The sequence below is a fragment of the Lutjanus erythropterus genome, chromosome 2 (genome assembly GCF_056507025.1).
Source record: "Lutjanus erythropterus isolate fLutEry1 chromosome 2, fLutEry1.hap2, whole genome shotgun sequence".
Taxonomy (NCBI): Eukaryota; Metazoa; Chordata; class Actinopteri; order Lutjaniformes; family Lutjanidae; genus Lutjanus; species Lutjanus erythropterus.
Genome location: NC_139318.1, coordinates 9,311,368 through 9,331,226, shown reverse-complemented (window position 1 = coordinate 9,331,226; position 19,859 = coordinate 9,311,368). Strand labels below are relative to the sequence as shown.

Genomic DNA, 19,859 nt, shown 5'->3' with positions numbered 1-19,859 from the left:
GGTACAAGTGTGTTGAAAAAATAGGCACAAATTATTATTTTCTCAACAGCTGTTTACCCCTGTATGAATGTAATATGATTGTTATCATTGCTGTATGGCCTGGATCAGGTTAAATCCTTTATAAAACATGAACAAACACATACAGAGAGTGGCTGCTGAAACATGTGGACCACATTTAAAGCACAAATCCGGTATATAAGCTAAATTTGTTCAGCTTTTCTGGAGTAATATATGTGAACATCTGCCAGTTATATTGTAGAAGCCTTAGATGGGTATTTGGTGTTCATGTTTGAGCTACTATACTGCAAGCATCTTCCCACTCAACTGAAACGTCGTCCTGTAAATCCTCTCTCCAAACTCAAAGTTTAGCTTTGGCAGACTGAGGGGACCCAAATATAACTCATAAAATCCACATTTATTTTCCTGTACAGTTTTCTCTAATGGTGAATATGGAAGTACAGTTTTTCTTTTTTATGAATCAAAAAATCCAATTAATCTTCTGAGCTGTAAGAATCTGACAGAATGAGTAGCATTTTAGAATAAGACCCTTATAAGCAATTTATAAATGTTTCGAAACTACCTACTACTTTATATTATGTTATGTCAACTAATGTCAGCAGCAGTTACACCTGTCAGCTTCATCACATATTGTTAAGAAGTAAGTGGTGTTTAACCCCCATCAGCAAATACTGAGGCTTCGGAAATATTGTTTACCTTCACATTTTTAGCACGTTATCAGCAGCCTTCTTCATTATTATCGCAAGTGTTGATAAGACACGTGTTATCAGTTTATTATGCACAGAGGATGTTAAAGTGGAATATTTTAACGCTTACATTTTACAATATGGCTTTCTTTTGCCAGTTTAGATACACAATATGCATTTTTTTTGTTTTTAAATAATGTACTGAGTCATATAAACATAATATCCTTCAGTCATCGCATATGACTGACTGGAAGTTTTTGGTAGTGGCTGTATCTTCAGAGATGCTGTGTGTATTTTCTTTTTTTTTCTCATTATTTAGCTCTGCTTGTGAGGCTTTACCAACTGAAAACATCAGCATTTGACATCCTGGTATCTTTTTGGTGTGTTCACGAACAGCTTCAACAAATCCTACTGATTCTATGGTAGAAGGTCATTTATAAATTGATATTAACTCAACATTTTTGCTAGCTATAAATGTTATTAGCTCATGTAGTAAGCAGTAGCTAGGTTTTGTCAAATAGTGAGCCCATATCAATGTATTAAGACTGCGATATAACTTCTAAATAATTGTTAAATAATGATTCATAGTCTTTACAACCTAATTATGAATCAAATTGTAAACCATTGCTAAGGGGTACCAAAAAGCTATCTGTGGAATGCCATATTTAGTTACAAAATCCTCAGCTGACATCAGTTTATCATTAGGTAGCCTGTCCAAAGCCTGAATTATCTGCACCTCCTTATCTGACCAAGTGCTCAACCCAGGGGCAGATTTAGTCATTTCAGGGGTCTGAGGCAAACACAGGGATGGGACCATCCACACCCATTGCTTGTCTACTTTTTCAGCCTTTGAATAAATAATAAGTCATAAGAATAAACTTTAAATCATGCTGGAGTAAACAGAGGAGTCTCACAGCCTCAAGATAGAAGCTCTTCTTAAGTCTGGTTCTACAGCAATGAACACTTCTGTATCTCTTGCCAGACAGCAACAGGGTGAGCCGGCAGCAGCACTGGTTAGCTTTACTTACTTTTTCAACAGTCTGTACACCACAACTAACTTCTTTATGTAAGTTGGCTACTTTCTTATTGACTTATTTCTGCAGATTCGCAGTAAGAGGGTACATTCACTTCAAGCTTTAGTTCAATTCTGACATATTACTCTGATTGGATGGTTTTGTTTGGCTGTTCACACTGTCTTTTAAATGTGACCAAAATCAGATTCCAGCGTGAACCGGTCATGTTCAGCACACTGTTGTACAAAAATAAATATGCGGCCAATGAAGTCAGCATTTACTGGATCATTTTTAAGTTGATGTGCAGTGGAGGTCAGCAGATTTGTAAGCAGATAACAAATGACATCACAGAAATGGATTTTATTCAGAAGTTCAGGATGTCAAGGGCTAGTTTTAACTACATCTGTCAGCACCTATCCACAAGAGTCCTGCTGCAAGACAACTTCAGGCGTAAAAGTCACATAAACTCTAGCATGACTGTTCAAATTGAGGTTTATTTAAAAAAAATAGGACCTGTATCTGACTTAAGACCATAAATGAACATGTCCCAAATCAGAATTGAAAAGAACATATGCAATGTTATTTGTGTTGTTCACACTGGCAAAACAAAACAAAACAAAAGAACAAAAGAAAAAAACAAAAACAGATTTTGGCTAATTTTGGCTGAAATGTGAACATAGCCTAAATTAAAAAGAAGGCCTTGAGACTCTCGTGAATTAGGCATTGTATTTTTTTGGATTGGATTTTTAGAACAGCTTTATTAATTAATTAAAAAATAAAAAAACAAACAAACAAACAAAAAACTTAACTATTAGTTCATGAGGTGTTTTATGGGGCCGTTGATACCTTGGGCCCTCAGGCTATTGCTAACCTCTGCCTAATGGAAAGTCTGCCTCTGCCTGAACTCATTGTCACCTCTACCTGGAGTGAAATCTACATTTCTCTAATTTGTCCTGAAATACTTTTATTATATTGTCAGTTGGCATTAGCCTCTTTTGGTATATAATATAAAATGCTTTATTATTTATTCTATTTAAAGTAATTGAGTTATTTTCTCAGCATGAAATAGTATTACAACATCAGTATAATCTCAGCTTAATTGTGCTCATTATCGTCATTATTACTGCATGTGCTTTTTTCTTATCACAGCATTAAAGATCTCCTCTGAGATACTCAATATTTCTTTTAAGCAGAGGCAGAAAATGTGATTATTTATATACAGTAAGATAAGTGTACCACCTCCATAGAATCAGAAGGAAGCAGCTGTTGATCTGCTTTGTTATGAGTCATTTATATGTCGAAGCAAAGCACTTCAGACCGAGAAGATTCACAGCTGTCTGTCTAATAGGCACAGAGATGAGAGCCTTCACTGTTGATAAGTAACTGTAAAAGCTGGAGATCAGTCTGTTAATTAGTTGAAGTTAGAGTTTTGGTTTTATGTAGGACTTGCATAACTGTCGTTCTGATTCCAAGGCACCCAGTTTGACGTCAGTAGCGCTGACAGAAGTTTATTTGTGTGGCACAAATGCAATTCAAGGTGCTTTACATAATGCATTCAAAAGCCGATGAGAAACACAAACATTAAAACACAAATTCAACACATATAAACCCTTTAAAGGATTTTTTTTTTTAAAACGTAAAAACAGAGAGATATATTAAAGTGCAAGGTAGAAAATAATTAGGGCTGATGGTTCAGTGAAGGGCAGAGAAGAAAATGAAAGAACCTGGATTTAAAGGTAGTTTGCTCCCGTTCTGTCGCACAAAGCCGCTTCCCCATGTTTAATTTGGACTCTGTTAACAGACTACCTGAGAGGTCGAGAGGCTGCGTTTGATTTAAAAAAACAAAACAAAAAGAAGAGATATTTTTAGGTCCTGAATGACTGAGAGATTCATCAACAAGCAGCAGTGATTAAAACTAGTCATGACAAACTGGAAGCCAGTGCAGAGACCTGAGGACTGGTGTGGCGCGTGGTGTTTCCTTGGTCCTCAGATTCTAATAATCATCATATGCAGACTTAAATATTGATTTGATGTTGCAAAGAGGCAAAGTTTCATTCTGAATCCATGATTAAACTAAAATTGATTTCTTTTTTCTTTCGTTGCTTTTCTTTGTTTGGATCCCCATTATCTGTTTCCAACGCAACAGATGCTCTTCCTGGAGTAAACATGGAAAGAACACAGTAATTTTATGTGCTTGTGTTAATTAAAAGAAAGTGATACCACTTTAGTAATATCAAGTATTACATGTGCATAATGATGTACATGTACTTGCGTATAACAGTTTAAAACAGCACAGTGCTACTTTGCAGTGTTGGGGAGTAGTGAAATACATGAAGTACATGAGTTCTGGTGTTACTGGCTGTATGTAGTTCCTACATGAAACTGCTCATAATAACGTCTGCACATTATCTTGAGTAACTGGGTCATGATTTTTGGAAAAAGAGGCTATAGTTTAGAATTTTTCTTTTCTTCTTTTCTTTCTTTTTTTTGGTGGTTTGAGCGTTTGAGCATTGTATTTGAGAGAAGGCAGACACCTCTACAGGTGATATCTCCGAAACTCTGCAACTTACACCAGAAAATGTAGATGGATAGGTAACACTACAGGTCAGGGAAAAATATGCATTTTTGATTTTGGAGTGAACGGTCCCTTTAACTAGTTGAGTTGACCCTTCGCCAGGCCCCACCTCCAAACGGCAACTGTCCAATCGTACCTTAGCAACCGTAACTAGAGCTGTCCATCTTTCCATTTCTCTACATGTTGACACGGTGTGCAGGGGGCTCTGAGGAGAGCGATACTCTGCATTTCTGAGTCTAGAAATGAGAAACTGCTTTTGTTGATGTCTCTAAGGTTCCAAAGACCTTGTGTTTCAACAATTGCTCCCAATTTCGATGTTAAATCTGCAACCGTTATTACTGTAAATTGCATAAATGCAGTGCAAGAATGGAAAGTTTGACAGGCTTAGCAACAGTAACTAAGGAGAGGTGAGTAGCGAAGGGTCAATTATGGTTGCCATGTCTGTGTAGTTAAGCACTGAAACAACAAACAATTTGGGGAAAAGCATGTTGTTGTTTTTTTCTTTTGTTTTTGTTTTTTTGTACCATTGCTCCTCCGTGAGCAGCACTTTGAGCACCACAGGACTAATGTCATCTAGTTCCATTATACTAAGAAGGCAAATATCTCTATAGCCAAAATCTCCAAAATTAGGGAAGTCACCCCAAAACTAGATGAATAAATCACACTCCAGGCCAAAGAACAAATATGCATTTTTGATTTCTGGGTGGACTGTCATTTTAAATCTGTCTGTGACTCATTAGCAAACTCCTCAGCTGTTTTTTAAAGGTAATCCTCTCAGGTATTATCTAATTAATGGCAGAAAATGATTTCACTGAATGGCCGCTATGAACAAAACACTTTTCTTTTATGCATAAGAGCTAACTTATCCTCTGTCACTTGTCTATTTTTGTAATAGCGTTTAATCCTAGTTAAGTTTTCTTGAGAAAAGACAATCTGACTGTTTCAGAACACATGTTCCCGAGAGGACATGAGAGCACAGCTTTTAAAGGGGATGCCAGGAGCTGGTGTGATTGGCCTTTGTTGTACCCAGCCCATGATGCACTCACTGGTCGGGTATGCCAGTTAATCCCCTTTAAACTCAACCTACTTCTACATGTCCCTGTTCCTTGATTTAAAAATGTATTGAGCCCACAGAGTCAGTACTTTCTGTTGTTAAAAAAAAAAGTGGCAGCGTATGGGAAACACTCATCAGTCTACATGGGAAGTTTATTTATCACCTGAAGCGCTCTCAGTTAAGTGTCACCAGAAAAGTGAGCATCTCTCCTTAATGTCTAATCTATGCATCCAAGGTTAGATGGTGAAAAGAGCAGAAGGAGTCACTTGTGGTCGATTGTGCATCAGGTTTTGCATAGAAAATACAGCCTTTCTCAAGAGGAATTTAAAAAAAAAAAAGGTCTTTGTGGGAAAGACAAACTTGAAGGAGCAGACAAGAAGTGAACACACCACGAAAACATGTCGCAAACTGGGATGATCTACAGTAGTTGGCAAAGAATAGATAAATTAATAAAAGCTACATAACTAAAATAGATTCCTAGAAAGAAAAACAGGGCAGTGATAAAAAACGAACTATGACTAAATGAACAATATCTTTAGAACATCAAGCAAGGAGCGAAAAAGATTTATGGTTTTGTTCTCATTAAACCTGAATGCGACGATCAGTGAAGTGTAAAATCACTGGGAGTTGCAGCAGCGCTTTTTTCACAGTTAAGACACTTATAGTTTCAGTTTGGTTATATTTATCTCAGCATTGTAGTGAGACATCAGCATCATCTCCATCCTCCTCTGCCTGTACTCCTCTGTCAGTGACACATCATATTAAGGTGCTTGTAAAAAGCATTAGTTAATAGGTAATAAGGCCCATATAAAAGGTTTGTTATGTGTTAATAAGACTGTAAGTATTTATAATAGCATAACGTGGTTATCGTGAGATTACAAGACATCTATAAGCACCAGAGGTGGAAGTAACTAAATACAGATACTCAAGTTACTGTAAGTGTGTAGGCTTTTTGGGGGGTACTTGTACTTTTATGAGTAGATTTGCAAGTTTGTACTTTTACGGGTACTTAAGTATCCATTACAACATGTAATCTACTTAGTTACTTTCAAAATTATAATTGAGAATTGAGTACAAGTTGAATTAATATCCAAACGTTTCATCCACATTTTAATATCCAATAAGGTGATCTGATCACAAACAGGCCAATGAAAACCAGGACATGTGGACAAAAAACTAAACACTGCAGCAGCACAAGTTTGGAGGAATGATGTTAATGATTCATCGACTGGTAAGATTAATATTTAATCTGTACTGAAGCAATGGCAGTAATTGCACCTCATCTGACATTGTTTCGTCTGGCAAAGTCTTTGTTGAATAAGGAAACTAAAACTGAAAAATGAGGGAAAAAGTGACAAAACAAAACAGAACAGAAAGAAAATGAGAAAAAATAAAAATGAATGTGTTTTGTATCTTGTGCTGTACATTCTTAATGTTTAATTCATTGTTAGCATATTCAACTATCAGTTAACTTAAGCAGAAATTTGTGACCCCAGTTTGGAGAAGTGAGTGTGACCACTGAACAGAACAGAGAGGAATTTGTGAGTAATTTAGACTGAAGATTTGGAGAAACAGAAACCTCTTTGATTTAATCTCTGCTATCAATAATGTATTATGTAAGTATTCACATCAGTGGTTAAAAAACCTCAAAACTCTAGTAGTTTTTGAGAAGAGTATTTTGTACTTTTGCTTAAGTATTTTTCTAACACTGGTATTTTTACTTGTAAATCTTAATAAAGCAACATCAAAAGCTCGGGAAAAGTTTAATGATGATGAAATAGGCAAGTAAACTCAATAAATGTATTAGTAAGGCTTTTATAAAAAAGTATGTTATATTAAGTTCAGTATATTATAAGAAACTTGTTCACAGTTTAATGCTTAAGAACGTTGATAAAAGCCTTCTAAATTATTAGCACTTATATAATCTTAAAGGGATTTATATGTATTAAGTAAAGCTTATTGCAGACATCTTAGTCTCTCAGCATTCTCACCTTTGATTGCAGGTCATGTATTTTCTTTTTCTTTCTTTGACTTATATTTGGTTTATTGACCCCTGTTGCTTCAATAATGCAACGAGGCCAACAGATCAGGCCGTATTGTAATTTCATGAGTAATAGAATTTTCAGAGTTGAATTGCATCTTTTCACTTCATTTTAGTGTGTGTGTGCCATCACACATTTTCATTTCTGCTCTGAACTCTGTGATCTCCAATCCACTGCCTGCAGAATGGGCCTGCAGGTCAGTCCTGGGCACTGACTGCGTAATGAGCGGCTGCCTTAGTCAATCAGGAGCTAATTACACGCAGATTGCGAGTGCAAACTGAATGAAACGCGTAGTGCAAATTTGCCATGGCCTTTTCGGAAATGTAAATCTGACCTGACGACGGCAAAATCACTCCAATGGTCAAAATAAGACAGAAATTTACTTCACAAAACCTTAACACACAAAGAAACACAGCTTTATACTGTTCAAGCAGTATTTATGAGAAATAACTGAGAAAAAAATGTCACTGCATTTTATTTTTTGAACTCCACAATGCATATTGTCACAAAAACAAAACAATAAAAATATAATATTAAGAAGAATAATCAGATACGGGTCAAATCAAATATATCTGCAATAGAATTTTGACATTTTTCTCAATAAATATTCATATTCATTGGTATTTTCACAGATGTTGAACATCTGCAGTGGGTCCAGACACTGAAAGATGCTCACATGGCAATTGATGCTAATCTGCAGTGGGAGTGTAAAGCCATCGGTAAACCCAGGCCGACATACAAATGGCTGAAGAACGGTCAGCTGCTAACAGCAGAGGTAAGACACCACTGAGATTCAATATGTGTGAATGAAAAAAATGGAGAACACAAAAAATGTTGCCTCCCTCAAACAGTACTGCAGAGGTCTCCTTTTTAAGAGCTTCAGTGACAAATCTTACTCAGGTTTAGCTTATACTGAACACCTTTAAAGGAATAGTTCAGATTTTTTGAAATGGGGTTGTATGGCTGTTTTACCTACAGTAGATGGAAGTCAGCACCCCCTCAATTTGGCAGGAAGCTAATCAGTGTACTGCTGTGGACAGGGTCAGCAGCAAGACGTATTTTAGCCACCCAAAAGAAATCAATATCAGTTGAAGTATACACTGTATTTGGAATATTTTCACCACTTAACCTTCCCATCAGATACCGCTGTGTAAGCCAAATATCGCCCTCTCCAAAGCCGCCAGCCTCCTTTGATTTTACTCACAGAACACAGGAGTTGCTGGTCTAGCGCCGCCTCAATCATTTTGTTTGTTTGTGTTATTGTGTGACTTTGGAGTTTAAAAGCTTAGTTCAGATAAATTTAAGTCAAACAGCAGCACACGCAAACGCAACTACTTTAAATTATTTGACAAAGGAGCCTGGTGGCTTTAGAGAGAGCGATATTTGGCTATACAGGGGGGGAAGTAACTAATCTACTTAGTTACTTTCAAAATCATAATTGAGTATTTTTGTAGTACCATCTTCATGTAGCTGGTGGCAATTACAAAGCAACATGTTTGAAATTTCTCTGAATTTACCTGCAAATTACCCCCAAATTTCAAGTATGTGGTAATTCACAAGTGTTGTTTTTAAGCAAGCAGGTGGTAATTACCATTTCATATATTTGATTTTTACTTGAAATTAACTGCAAAATTAATATGTTGCTTGGTAGTTACCACCCACTACATGAAAAGGGTACTTATAACATAATTAACCATGGAATTTGGAGTTAATCTGGGGGTAATTTCTAAGAAATTTCACGTATATTACATGGCAATTACCACCTATGTGCCATGAAACTGTGTGACCAAAGTAACTAATACTCTGAGTAGCTTTGTGCTTTTATTTCAGTATTTTTTTTATTAACAAGTAATTGAGTAGTATTTAAGTAATGTAACAGTAGTTGTACTTGAGTACAGAATTACAGTACTCTTTCCACCACTGCTTTTATTATATACATTGTTTTCCCATTGGAAAAGGCTGTGTGGCAGCAAAATAAGGCTGTGAAAATATTCTAAACACTGCGTATTCTTAAACTGACACTGATTTTTAGGTGGCTAAATACACAATACATTGCTTCATACAACGGTACACCTGCCCAGTGGACAGAGTGGCCATGGGGATGATTGGCAAGCTATTTGGCCTGAAGTGTCAGGCCAATGTTAAAAATGCTAAATGAAATGAGTGAATCAAAGAGAAAACAACACAGGGCAGCTTGGGTCCACACACACGTAGATATACATCAACACAACGATCAGTCAGGGCTTGGCACGTATGCCAGAGCAATGTGGCGAAAAAGTGGACAGCACAGCAGAAAGAGAGAATGGGAAAAGGTAGAACTGAGAGGAGGCTCTTTTAAAGATGAAAAACCTGAGAGGAATCTGTCGCTAAATGCTGTAAAATTATAGATACCTTCACAAGCAAGGGGCGTGCTTGATGTTTAAAGACAAAACATAGTCGTAAGGCTACTCTTAGCGCATCATATCACACCCTTTCACAAGTTGATTATATGTTTTATGAAACTTAATCACACTATGTCAGGAAGCAGGAGACACTGTAATCTGAAAAATAAAGACCTGTATACTAAATGATGATAAACACCAGTCCAGCTAAAGTTCAGATGCCAAACGAAGTGCACAGAAGTTATATGAATATTTATTTCTGTTGCCTTAACAGAAGTGTGATGGACTAACTCTTGAAACCAGAGACACTGACGGCTGCAAGCCCCACCAGCAGTGTTTCAGAAGCATTTCAGCAGTGGAGTGTTTTGCCTGCCTGATTATGTTGACTTGGTCAGATTTTGTTAAATAGGTCCTCTTTCCTTGCTCTTCGTACTTCTACCATGGATAAGCAGGCTACGAGGTTAAATAGTTTCTCTTCTATCTGTCTGTATGACCCTGAGTCTCCACGGGGTCTTTTATTTTGAAAATTACCCAGATTCTTCCTGCCTTTTCTGTGTCTGACTTCCTCCCCGTTCGATCTGCTCTGTGTTAATTGCCAAAAAAAAAAAAAAAAAAAAAAAAGCGGAGAGGAGAGCCGCTCCTCCTGGGACATGCTGAGGTGCTACTAATTACAAACACTGTAGAATGGCTGTGATCAGCTCCAGCTGACGTAGCACAGTCTTAACACGACATAGTCGCGCCTGGTGGAATTTAGCCGTTAACTGCTTGTAACTATTTTGGATGTTTTTTTAAACTATATTACTGAAATAAACAATACACAGAAAAAATATTTTAACAAAAGGCTTGGCTGTGGTCTGTTGTGATTGGAGTCAATGTGGATTAGCCTGGACTGATTGCAGATTCCCAGCCTGAATTATTACCCCTATCCACCCCTGCTCCTGGGGAAGTACCACCCATCATCTATTATAGGAAAAACACTTACTATGGATAAGTACCTCATGCAGCCCCACTTAAAAAATGAACTATCCCTTTAGGGCAAGGGATAATCCAAAAGCTTGCATTTATCTTGCAAAAAAATTTAATAAATCAGCAAAAGATGTTATCGGACATTAATGAGCTGGCCAAACTTGCAGGGGAGGATCCATGTGGAAGCTGGTAGACTGACCATATCCAGGATTAGTCTGCTGGACTCTGGGATGTATCAGTGTGTGGCAGACAATGAAGAGGGAGCTGCCTACGCCAGCGCTGAGCTCAAGGTTGTAGGTAAGCAGTTTGTTTGCTCTATATCGTTTACAATGAACTGAACTGAAGGCTGAGACATGCTGCATGTACATGGTGTTGTCTGTGGAGTGAGAGCGCTTCTTTTCTGAAAGCAAATTATTAAATAAATAGAGGCTGGACTAGCTCCTCACTGAGCCATGGCCTCGCTCTTTCATTTACATAATTCTTTCATACAATAAGCCAGTCTGCTGGTGAAATATAATTTCCGTAATTGCTGGTGATGCACTTGACATTTCTGCTGATGCACAGCTGTTGCCCCTCCACAAAGCGAGACAAATGGCCTTAACACGGGTCTGTTCCCCCAGCCTCCCCACCTGACTTCACCCGCCGACCCGTGAAGAAGTCCACAGTGATCCAGAGGGGGGGCGAGGTGGTCCTAGAGTGTCGCCCCCACGCTTCCCCCAGGGCCATGATCTCCTGGTGGAGAGGGGGTGAGCTCCTGAAGGACAGCAAGAGGTAGGAGGACTTTATGCACCGCCGCTCCTGCTCCTGATGGCATCTGTTAAAGGGTTTCCTCGTGTGGTCACTTTCATTCCTAGGACTCATTGTTATTTATGCCTCTGTTCAAGGGGACTTTGGAAGTCAGTGTAGCATAACACAGACTTGTTTGGTCCAAGAAAGTCTTTTTGGTAAGACTTAATTTGAAGGGAGTGTGCATAAGACTGTCATTACACTGTCATTACCGTGTCATGACACCTGATGTTTTATGACTGTTGTCTTCAAGTGTCAGTCAGTTATGTCATTTTTAAAGCCAATTTGGCATCATTTGAAATGTCATTGCTATGACAACTTTACATTATTCAAGCCAAAAATGTCTTTTTCATGAAAACCTGATATCAAACTTAAAGAAACTATTAAACTTCATGCTTTAACATTATGTTAAACTGTCATATGTGGTTGGTTTTGACAGTGACTGTCATTATATTATATTCAATATTTTCCTTGACTACAGGCAAAGTGGTACAATTCAGACCTGTCATAAAGATGGAACTAAGTTTTATTATGCTGGCAAATGTTTTTGTAACAGTGTCATGAATAATTTCCAGTACTTCAACAAAAGTGGGACCATTTGGACTTGTCATGAAGATGTTATTAAATGTTATAAGGGCAGTTTGACGACTGAGTACAGTACCAAAGTGACTGAGGTTACATTGTTACCTGATGGACAGATAGCAGTTAGCTAGTTTACTTGTTGCTAGTCATAACCATGTCATGACATTTGTCATGAACATAAAGGCGTCTTTATGAATGTTTATAACTGTTGTCATGAAGTTCCATTCAGTCAATTATGCCATTTTGACACACTAACAGTGACCAGTTTGACAAGAGGGAATACAGTACCAAGGTGCTTACTGAGCTATCTGTCTAACTTCAGCTACAGATAACAGCAGACAGCAGTTACTTTAGCAACAAGTAAACAGCCTAACCACTATCTGTTCATCATCTTACTCCTTAAGCTAAATCAATTTGGTACTGTCCTCTGTCATTAAACTGGCTTTGTAAAATGGTAGTTGGGCCAAATGGTACCACTTTAGAAAATATTCATGACATACTTGTAATATACATTTGACAATGTTATAAAACATCATGACATCTTTATGAGATGTCCCAAATATACCACTTTAGTTGAGGTCTAGGGCATAATAACTCTTTTATAAAAAAGCATTTGCAAGTGTAATAATACTTAATGACATCTTTATGACAAGTTTGAATCGTATCACTGTTGAGATCAAGGAAAACATTCATAACAAAACTATACTGGTCTTATGACAGCCAATGTCAAAACCAACCACATATGACAATAAAGTTTAATGTTAAAACATAAAGTGTAACAGTTTCTTTAAGTTTGGTAATGTCACGTTGTCATAGGGAAGACAGGTTATGTTGGTTAACATCAGGTTGTCATAACAAAGATGTTGCACACAGTGTAACTTTGCAGCAAAATTACATACGTTCATAAACATGGTCATGACAGGTGTAATGACATGGTTATGACTGTGTAATAACAGTCTTTTAGACACCCCTTCAAATAAACAGCTACCACAGACACCTTGTTCTTCACACAGAAAGAGATGTTGGTTGGTATAAAGATGTTTTGACTGGTGCTTTTTTACTTGATGTAAGAATGAGGCCATGATCCCTACTCTGTCTATTTTTTACGGCATAAGATGAAGAGCACAATATGATTTAGCTGTTTGAAACTTCAAAGCATCCACTGTCCCACAGTTTCACAGCTCTTCATGGCAGTCAAAGTGCTGGATGTAGAACAGAGATCCTGTAGGGACACTCTCTGTGTGAAAACCAGAGAGAAAAACAATCTGACTATATCCTTCAGCGAAGTTTAACCTCAGGCTACATGACAGGCCACACTGTGTCATGATTTAACGTCTGAGGCAACTCCTATGAGCTAAAAGAAACAGTTTGTTGTTGCATTCGGCCTTAGAAGAGACCAATACACACAATAAGAACCAACAGAGTTCAAGCGCAGTATGAGAGCCGCTTTCATTAAATGTTTGGCAGAAGAGTGTTGGAGGTAAATGTTCATGTTGGTTCAGGAAAACAGTATCTGGGGCTGGTAACTGATAGAAAGGTTCAAAAAGTAGAGACTCAAACTGTTTCTGGAAAACTTTTAGCCGTTGTCAACAATCAGTGAAAATCACTTTACAGCATGAATCCACTTGCAGCACTGTGGGATGATGGTGCCTTCAAACTGAAACTCTACAGGTTCCATTGACATCATTAGCCTACTTAAGACCAATGACATCAGGTTGGAGGATTTAGGTAATTTCCTAAAGATCCCTTCTTTTCAAAAATGTGTTTTTCTCATGTATATATCACCTAAAATGTGTGTCTGTGCAAGGTTTGTCACTAGAGAGATGTTTTCAGCTTCATAACGACAGAGATATCTGTGTAGTTCCTTAAAATCTGAGATTCAAAGGTGGGAAGCTGGATTTGGTATGTAACAAAACCATTCACTGTAAAACCTGTGACTGTGAAATCTCCAGGCACAGCGGACTTGACAGTACAGATGGTGAGAGTTAGCAGTAGCTGTGTCAGCTACTGCCAGTTACAAGCAAACAAACAACATAAACAAATAAAAACTCTGATCTGTAATAGGTTGCTGATTTAGGTGCACAATAGACTCCGTTGTTTTCGGCTTTATGTCTTTTTTTTCACTTTTTTTCTTATTGCATGTTTTGCATCTTATTAGGTATTTTATGGCTTGATACGTCCTTTATGTCTTGTTACATCTTTTACGTTATGTCTTTTAGGTCTTGTTTCCTTTTTTAAAACAATTCTTATCTTGCATACATGGTATGCACTGATGCTAACCTCAACTCATCCATTTTGGTTGTAATCAGTCTTGAAGTTGGGAAAGCAGTGCAATGATGCAAAATGATGAATAATTCCTTTTGGATGCAGTAAAACTTAAATTACAATAGTGTTTTGAAAATGTAAGGAGAGGAAAGTACAGATATGTGTATTAAAATGTAGGGAGGAAAGGTAAAAAGTTGCCAGCAAAAATATATAATAATAATAATAATAATAATAATACAATTAATAATAATACCTAAGTAAAGTACAGATACCTGAAAATTCTACTTAAGTACAGTAAAGAAATATCTGTACTTTGCTACCTTTCCACCTCTGACAATAACGATGTGAGCATCCACACTAATGAATGATAACGTTCATGCACACATGACAGCTGCACAAACAGATTAAAACGAGAGCATTGCAACGAGTTGCATGAGACATGCAACTGAGAAACGTATTTGACTTGCTTGCTGTTGAGACAGGGGGCAAGACTCGTATATCTTGGGTAAAATGACCTTTTGTAGTGTTTAATAAGCAAGTTTTATACCACAATATTTTATGGATTTTGTTTGGCTGTTCATCATATTGTTCTGAAAGTGATCCCAACTATATCGTTCACTAGTGTTGTTGTTGTTGCTGTAGCTGTGGTGTGGTCATTGTCCAGCATGCTCACGTAACTCCAGACACACAACTGAAAGCTCGTTTTTTATGTAAACACCATCAGAAAGTCTTGTCAGTCTCAGGCTTTACAATTAACTTCATAGCATCAAGTGAGAGCCTCGCTTCTTTGTTCTGTTTAGGCAGCAACTTTAGGAACTTAAAACTTCCCTACAGAAGGAAACTTTGTAAGAAAGAGAACAAGAACAACTGTCTTGTCTGAAACTTGTACCTTTTGACCAATTAGCTGTTTCAAAATTGGCGATTTAAAATGGCCATGAAGTCATACAATACTTTCTCTGATACTTTAACTGTAAGCTTTACTGCTAATTGTGAACTGACTTTAATGAGTATCACCACTCTAAAAAGACACTTCAAAAATAACAGGAGCTATGACCTAACAAATATGAAAATGTCCCCCAATTATCATAATGTGCGTTTGCAAATGAATGTAGTAGGATTTCAGGAATGCATGTTGAGCATCAGTAGTTATCTGTATATTAATAGACAGCTACGACAAAGTAAATGGTAGTTCACAGCAGAACCACTGACAATGTGTGAAAATCAGCATTAATTCTCAAGGGAGCTGTGTTAGACAGCTGTGAACATATAGTCAGAGGGCAGGGAAGTTGTCCTCACATGTAACAAACAATGGAACTCTACATATTAAAAAAAAGGCTTGAATTTATGCTTACTGAAGTTCTCCAAAATGTTTCTCTTGTAACATTAAAAAGATACTCGATGGATATGTGAGTCAGTACATAAGCTAAGCAACCAAACAGGGTTTTGCTTATATTTTTCCTTAAGATCAATCTGTTTCTTTATGTCCATGTCTTTAGCAGCTTTAGCATGAGTATTTTAGCCTAATGTCATGTAGCTTTCAAGTGCATATTTAAGACTCTTTGAAAGGGTACTTGTTTTTAAACTAAGTCTGCTGGAAACATTCAAAATTCACACAGAGATGATGTTTCGAACTAAAACAGGAAGCATGAGTAACTCAAGCAAAAGACTCATGATCCCTCACTGGCTTCCCACTCGCAAACATTTTCAGTTGTGTTTATTTGGATGTAAGATTTGTGGTAGTGAGAACATATTTATTTTATCGCTGGTTTATTTTTAGCACAAACTTAACTAACATTTGCTCTTCCACTTGTCTCTGTTTTGAGGCTTTAGAAAATATATACCATGATGGGAGACTGTGGCCAATCACAGGCCTGCAAGACAGTTGCTGAGTCTCATCCCCAGTTCATCAAAAACCAACCCAAAGCTTATTTTAAGACCTGGGAAGGAGACTCAAGAATCAAATAACTTACTGTGACTGGGCAAAGTCTCCCGTCATTGGACAGATTTTCTTATATTTATCCTGAATCACTTACTGCACCTTCAGTCGCAATCACAAATTGCAGTATCTCAGAATCATTTTTATTAACCAGTTCATACAAATTTCGTTCCCACTGAGAATTCTGCAAATGTTCAAAATTAAAATGTTCCTCCTCCTCAATTGCAGCAATAAATGACTGAGCCCAGTGACCTGACCTGATAGCACTAGTCTTTTGCAAATCAAACCCCAGGAATGTAATTTCTCTCAAAATTGAGTTGAGTGTTAGAATCTAAAGAGGCACGTTTCTGCTGAATTTCTGAAATTAGTTTCACTAGAAAAAGTTCTACACCCTTGCCTAGAACAGCTATATCCAGGGTGCAGGTCATTTCACCCATTTGGATTTTTAAACCTGAGTAGCTCATTTAAATTTGCTGGCAGTAGATCAGAACAAAGTGTACAATAATAATCTTTTTGCTTAACACAGTTAATGGTCATTCATTTTGATGCTTAGACACGAGTGAATGAACAGAAATCTCATTGACTTAAAACGTGCATTTTGTAAGAGCTGTTCATTGTCTTTGGAAAACTACCAAAAACCCTCAAAAATGTTGCATAATGGGTAAAAAATATATATATATAAATTAAAAATGAACTAATTATGAGCAGGAAGCAGGTGAGAAACATAAGACAAGGCTTAAGAAATTAGAAATTAAAATGATTGTGTAGTGTTTCTGACAGTTAATCAGCTGTTACAGTAATATTAAGCCTAATCAGTCGACAGGATTTTATTGTGAAAGTCTATGACACAACCTTTGAACCCACATCCTGGACAACAATGGGACATCCCTGTTTGATTTGGCAGAGATGATGGCTAGCTGCTTGCCATACTGATGACATGAAGGCAAAAATAGCCAGTGGAGGATACCAAAATGTGGACAATGCATCATCAAAGACCAAGTTGGACGTCTGAAAGGATTTTGGTTCCCTCAAAGACAAAAAGTTTCAAATAGAATTAGCTTTTGATAGCTGTGAGCTGGATTTGTTGCCTTCACTACTTGAGAAAACAATGAAGCAGTGAGTCACTTGTATGTGTGCTTAATCATGTTTTGGGTCATGGCATTCATATTCACTGTTCCAGGTAGTTCTACTTTTTGTAGGACTGCCCACCATCCCACTTATTGTAATGATATCCCACATTTTAATTGGAATGGTAAAAATTAGCCCTCCCCCTAGATTTGGGCCTAATATGATGGAACCTACCACAAAGCGAAGGAAATACATCTACAATAAAGACTGGAAAATTACTTTCCTGTTGTCTATTGTGTGCTACCCAGATGGCAAAGCATGAGATAGAAATGTTTATTTCTTAAGTTAGAAAGGCATATCAATATTTCCTCTTATCATTTATAATGTGTCTTTCTCTCGCATTTGGTTTGTTGGGATCTGGTCACCCTTGTTCCAGGCACGAGCGGATTTAACTTAGGATAATTGCAAGAGATGATCGTGGCTAACAGGTTGTACTCAGATTTGCGGGTACAGGCGGATGCAGGTTTGTAAAACTCGACCTGTGCAGGACTCTGCTGTCTGTCAAAGAACAAACTCAAGATGCCAAAAGGGCAGAAAAGACAGAGTTAGGACAGCCGGGATAAGAGCTAAGCTAACCCCGGCTTAGACCTGAGACAATAAACCAGAGAGAGAGACATCATCATTGATCCGCTGTGATTCTGCATCAGCCCACCTCCTCCTCCTCAAACCCCCACAGAACAAAGGCAGATGCAGTGGGATCTAACAAGTTTGGCTGGTGGTAAAGCTACTGTAGCTAGTAAGCTAATGTTAATTTGCTGGACATGCTAACATTTGCAGCTTATGTTAGAGCAGCTAACCTATGACTGGACAGTTGCTGTTTGGAGGTGGGGCTTAGCGAAGGGTCAGTTCTGGAGATAGACTGTTAACCTCTCATTCAAGATTTCTGGGTTCAGGATTTTTTGGGTGGACCCGAAACATGGCTCTGGGACGTGCCAGAGCCGTGATCTCCCAACACTATATACCCCACAAACCGACGCCCATCACCCTCCCTAATGGTTAGTTACAAACGTACCATGAGCGACTCTCTCGGTCCAAATCAGCCCAGCAGTTCACTTCAGCTCATTTCGGTTCCAACAACCCAACACAGAAGGAAAAAACATCCTGTCACCGTCCTCTGGCTCTGCTGATTCAAACATGTCTGGAAAAGCTGCTAGATGGACCATCTGTGTTTCAGGACATGCCCCCAGAGTTACGGAGCAGATTTTGATTTTGAAACCTATTTTTTTTATACTAAGCCACTTTCTTATCATTCAATTTTGGCTGGCTGGTTAATAAAACGATTCTGTGATGTGACAAACTCAGAACACACATTTATTGTTGTTTTACATGATCTTTAATGTACTTATGTAACACTGTATGCGTGCCTATTCTGGTAGTTTTAACTCGATTGCTGGTCATGTGTCAGATATGTACAGTGTAAACAGTAGCTGCTCTCTTGCTGTTTTTTCCGCCCTCACTTTCTTTTGGGCTCTGTCTCAGATCAATATGCACAGCCAGATTTCCATAGACTTTACATAACTCATTGGACCTGGCTCAACATGTGACCGGTGGGATTGATTAGTTATCATGTTTTCCATGGCTGGGTCATGAGGAAAGGGAGAAAAATTACCCAGGCATTACCCAGGCAGCGCATTTGGAAAAGAATAGATATTCACAGCATGGAACGGAGTTTGTCTACAAAGCAGATAGTTCTTTACGTTTCTATTTGTTTTGCAGCTCATTGCCCCTCAGGTCATGTTCCCAGTGTGCCTCCATCACTCAGTGTTTGATATTTTTGTCAATAAATCAGCGCAAAGCACCCCGTGTCAGACATGCTCTCTGGGTCTCAGCTCGGCTCGAGTGAATACATATTTATTCTTGGGAGCCAATGTGAAATTGTTTGATTTTTGAGCTGGCTGCTCACAGCATTTCTGTTTGATTTACTGGATCCAAAGGTCACAACAGGAGAGCATTATCTGCCTCATTTATGCATATGTTTACATGCTTTCCAACTTGTATATGTAGAATGCAGGTGCCAAAATTTCTGTTCCAGGCTAGGAAGTGAAGTATCATAAACAAGGCTGTAATTTCCACAGAGAATGTGGGGAACATTTGCAGCTCATTTTTTTTAAAATCCTGTTTTTGTCCCCCAATTTAATTGTTACGGGTTGATTTCCTTACTAAATTCTTTCAGGGAAGTGTCTTGTAGTCAAGATGAGATTATTACCGTGCACTCAAAAGCAAATGAGCAGCAGCGAGCGGGACAGCAACCTGCTTTCTAGACTTTTTTGTCCTTGGCTTTGCCTCTCAGACTACACACACAGGCCGGCGAACCTTACTGATGAAGGTTTTTGGGGGCTGTATGCAACCTTCAAACACACAGTTTTCAAGTACTGTTTTTATTCACAATTACATTTTTCTTTAAAAACAACTGAATAAAATGAACAT

The 19,859-nt window shown here is 37.9% G+C and overlaps 1 protein-coding gene across 1 annotated transcript in view; it reads left to right on the top strand.

Moving 5' to 3' along the window:
- The window catches only part of cntn6 (contactin 6), an 81,851-nt gene that overhangs the window by 22,022 nt on the left and 39,970 nt on the right, over nucleotides 1-19,859 (top strand). Inside the window, 3 exon segments of the mRNA XM_084744061.1 lie at nucleotides 8,021-8,163; nucleotides 10,903-11,032; nucleotides 11,356-11,506. Coding sequence (XP_084600187.1) covers nucleotides 8,021-8,163; nucleotides 10,903-11,032; nucleotides 11,356-11,506 — 424 coding nt within the window.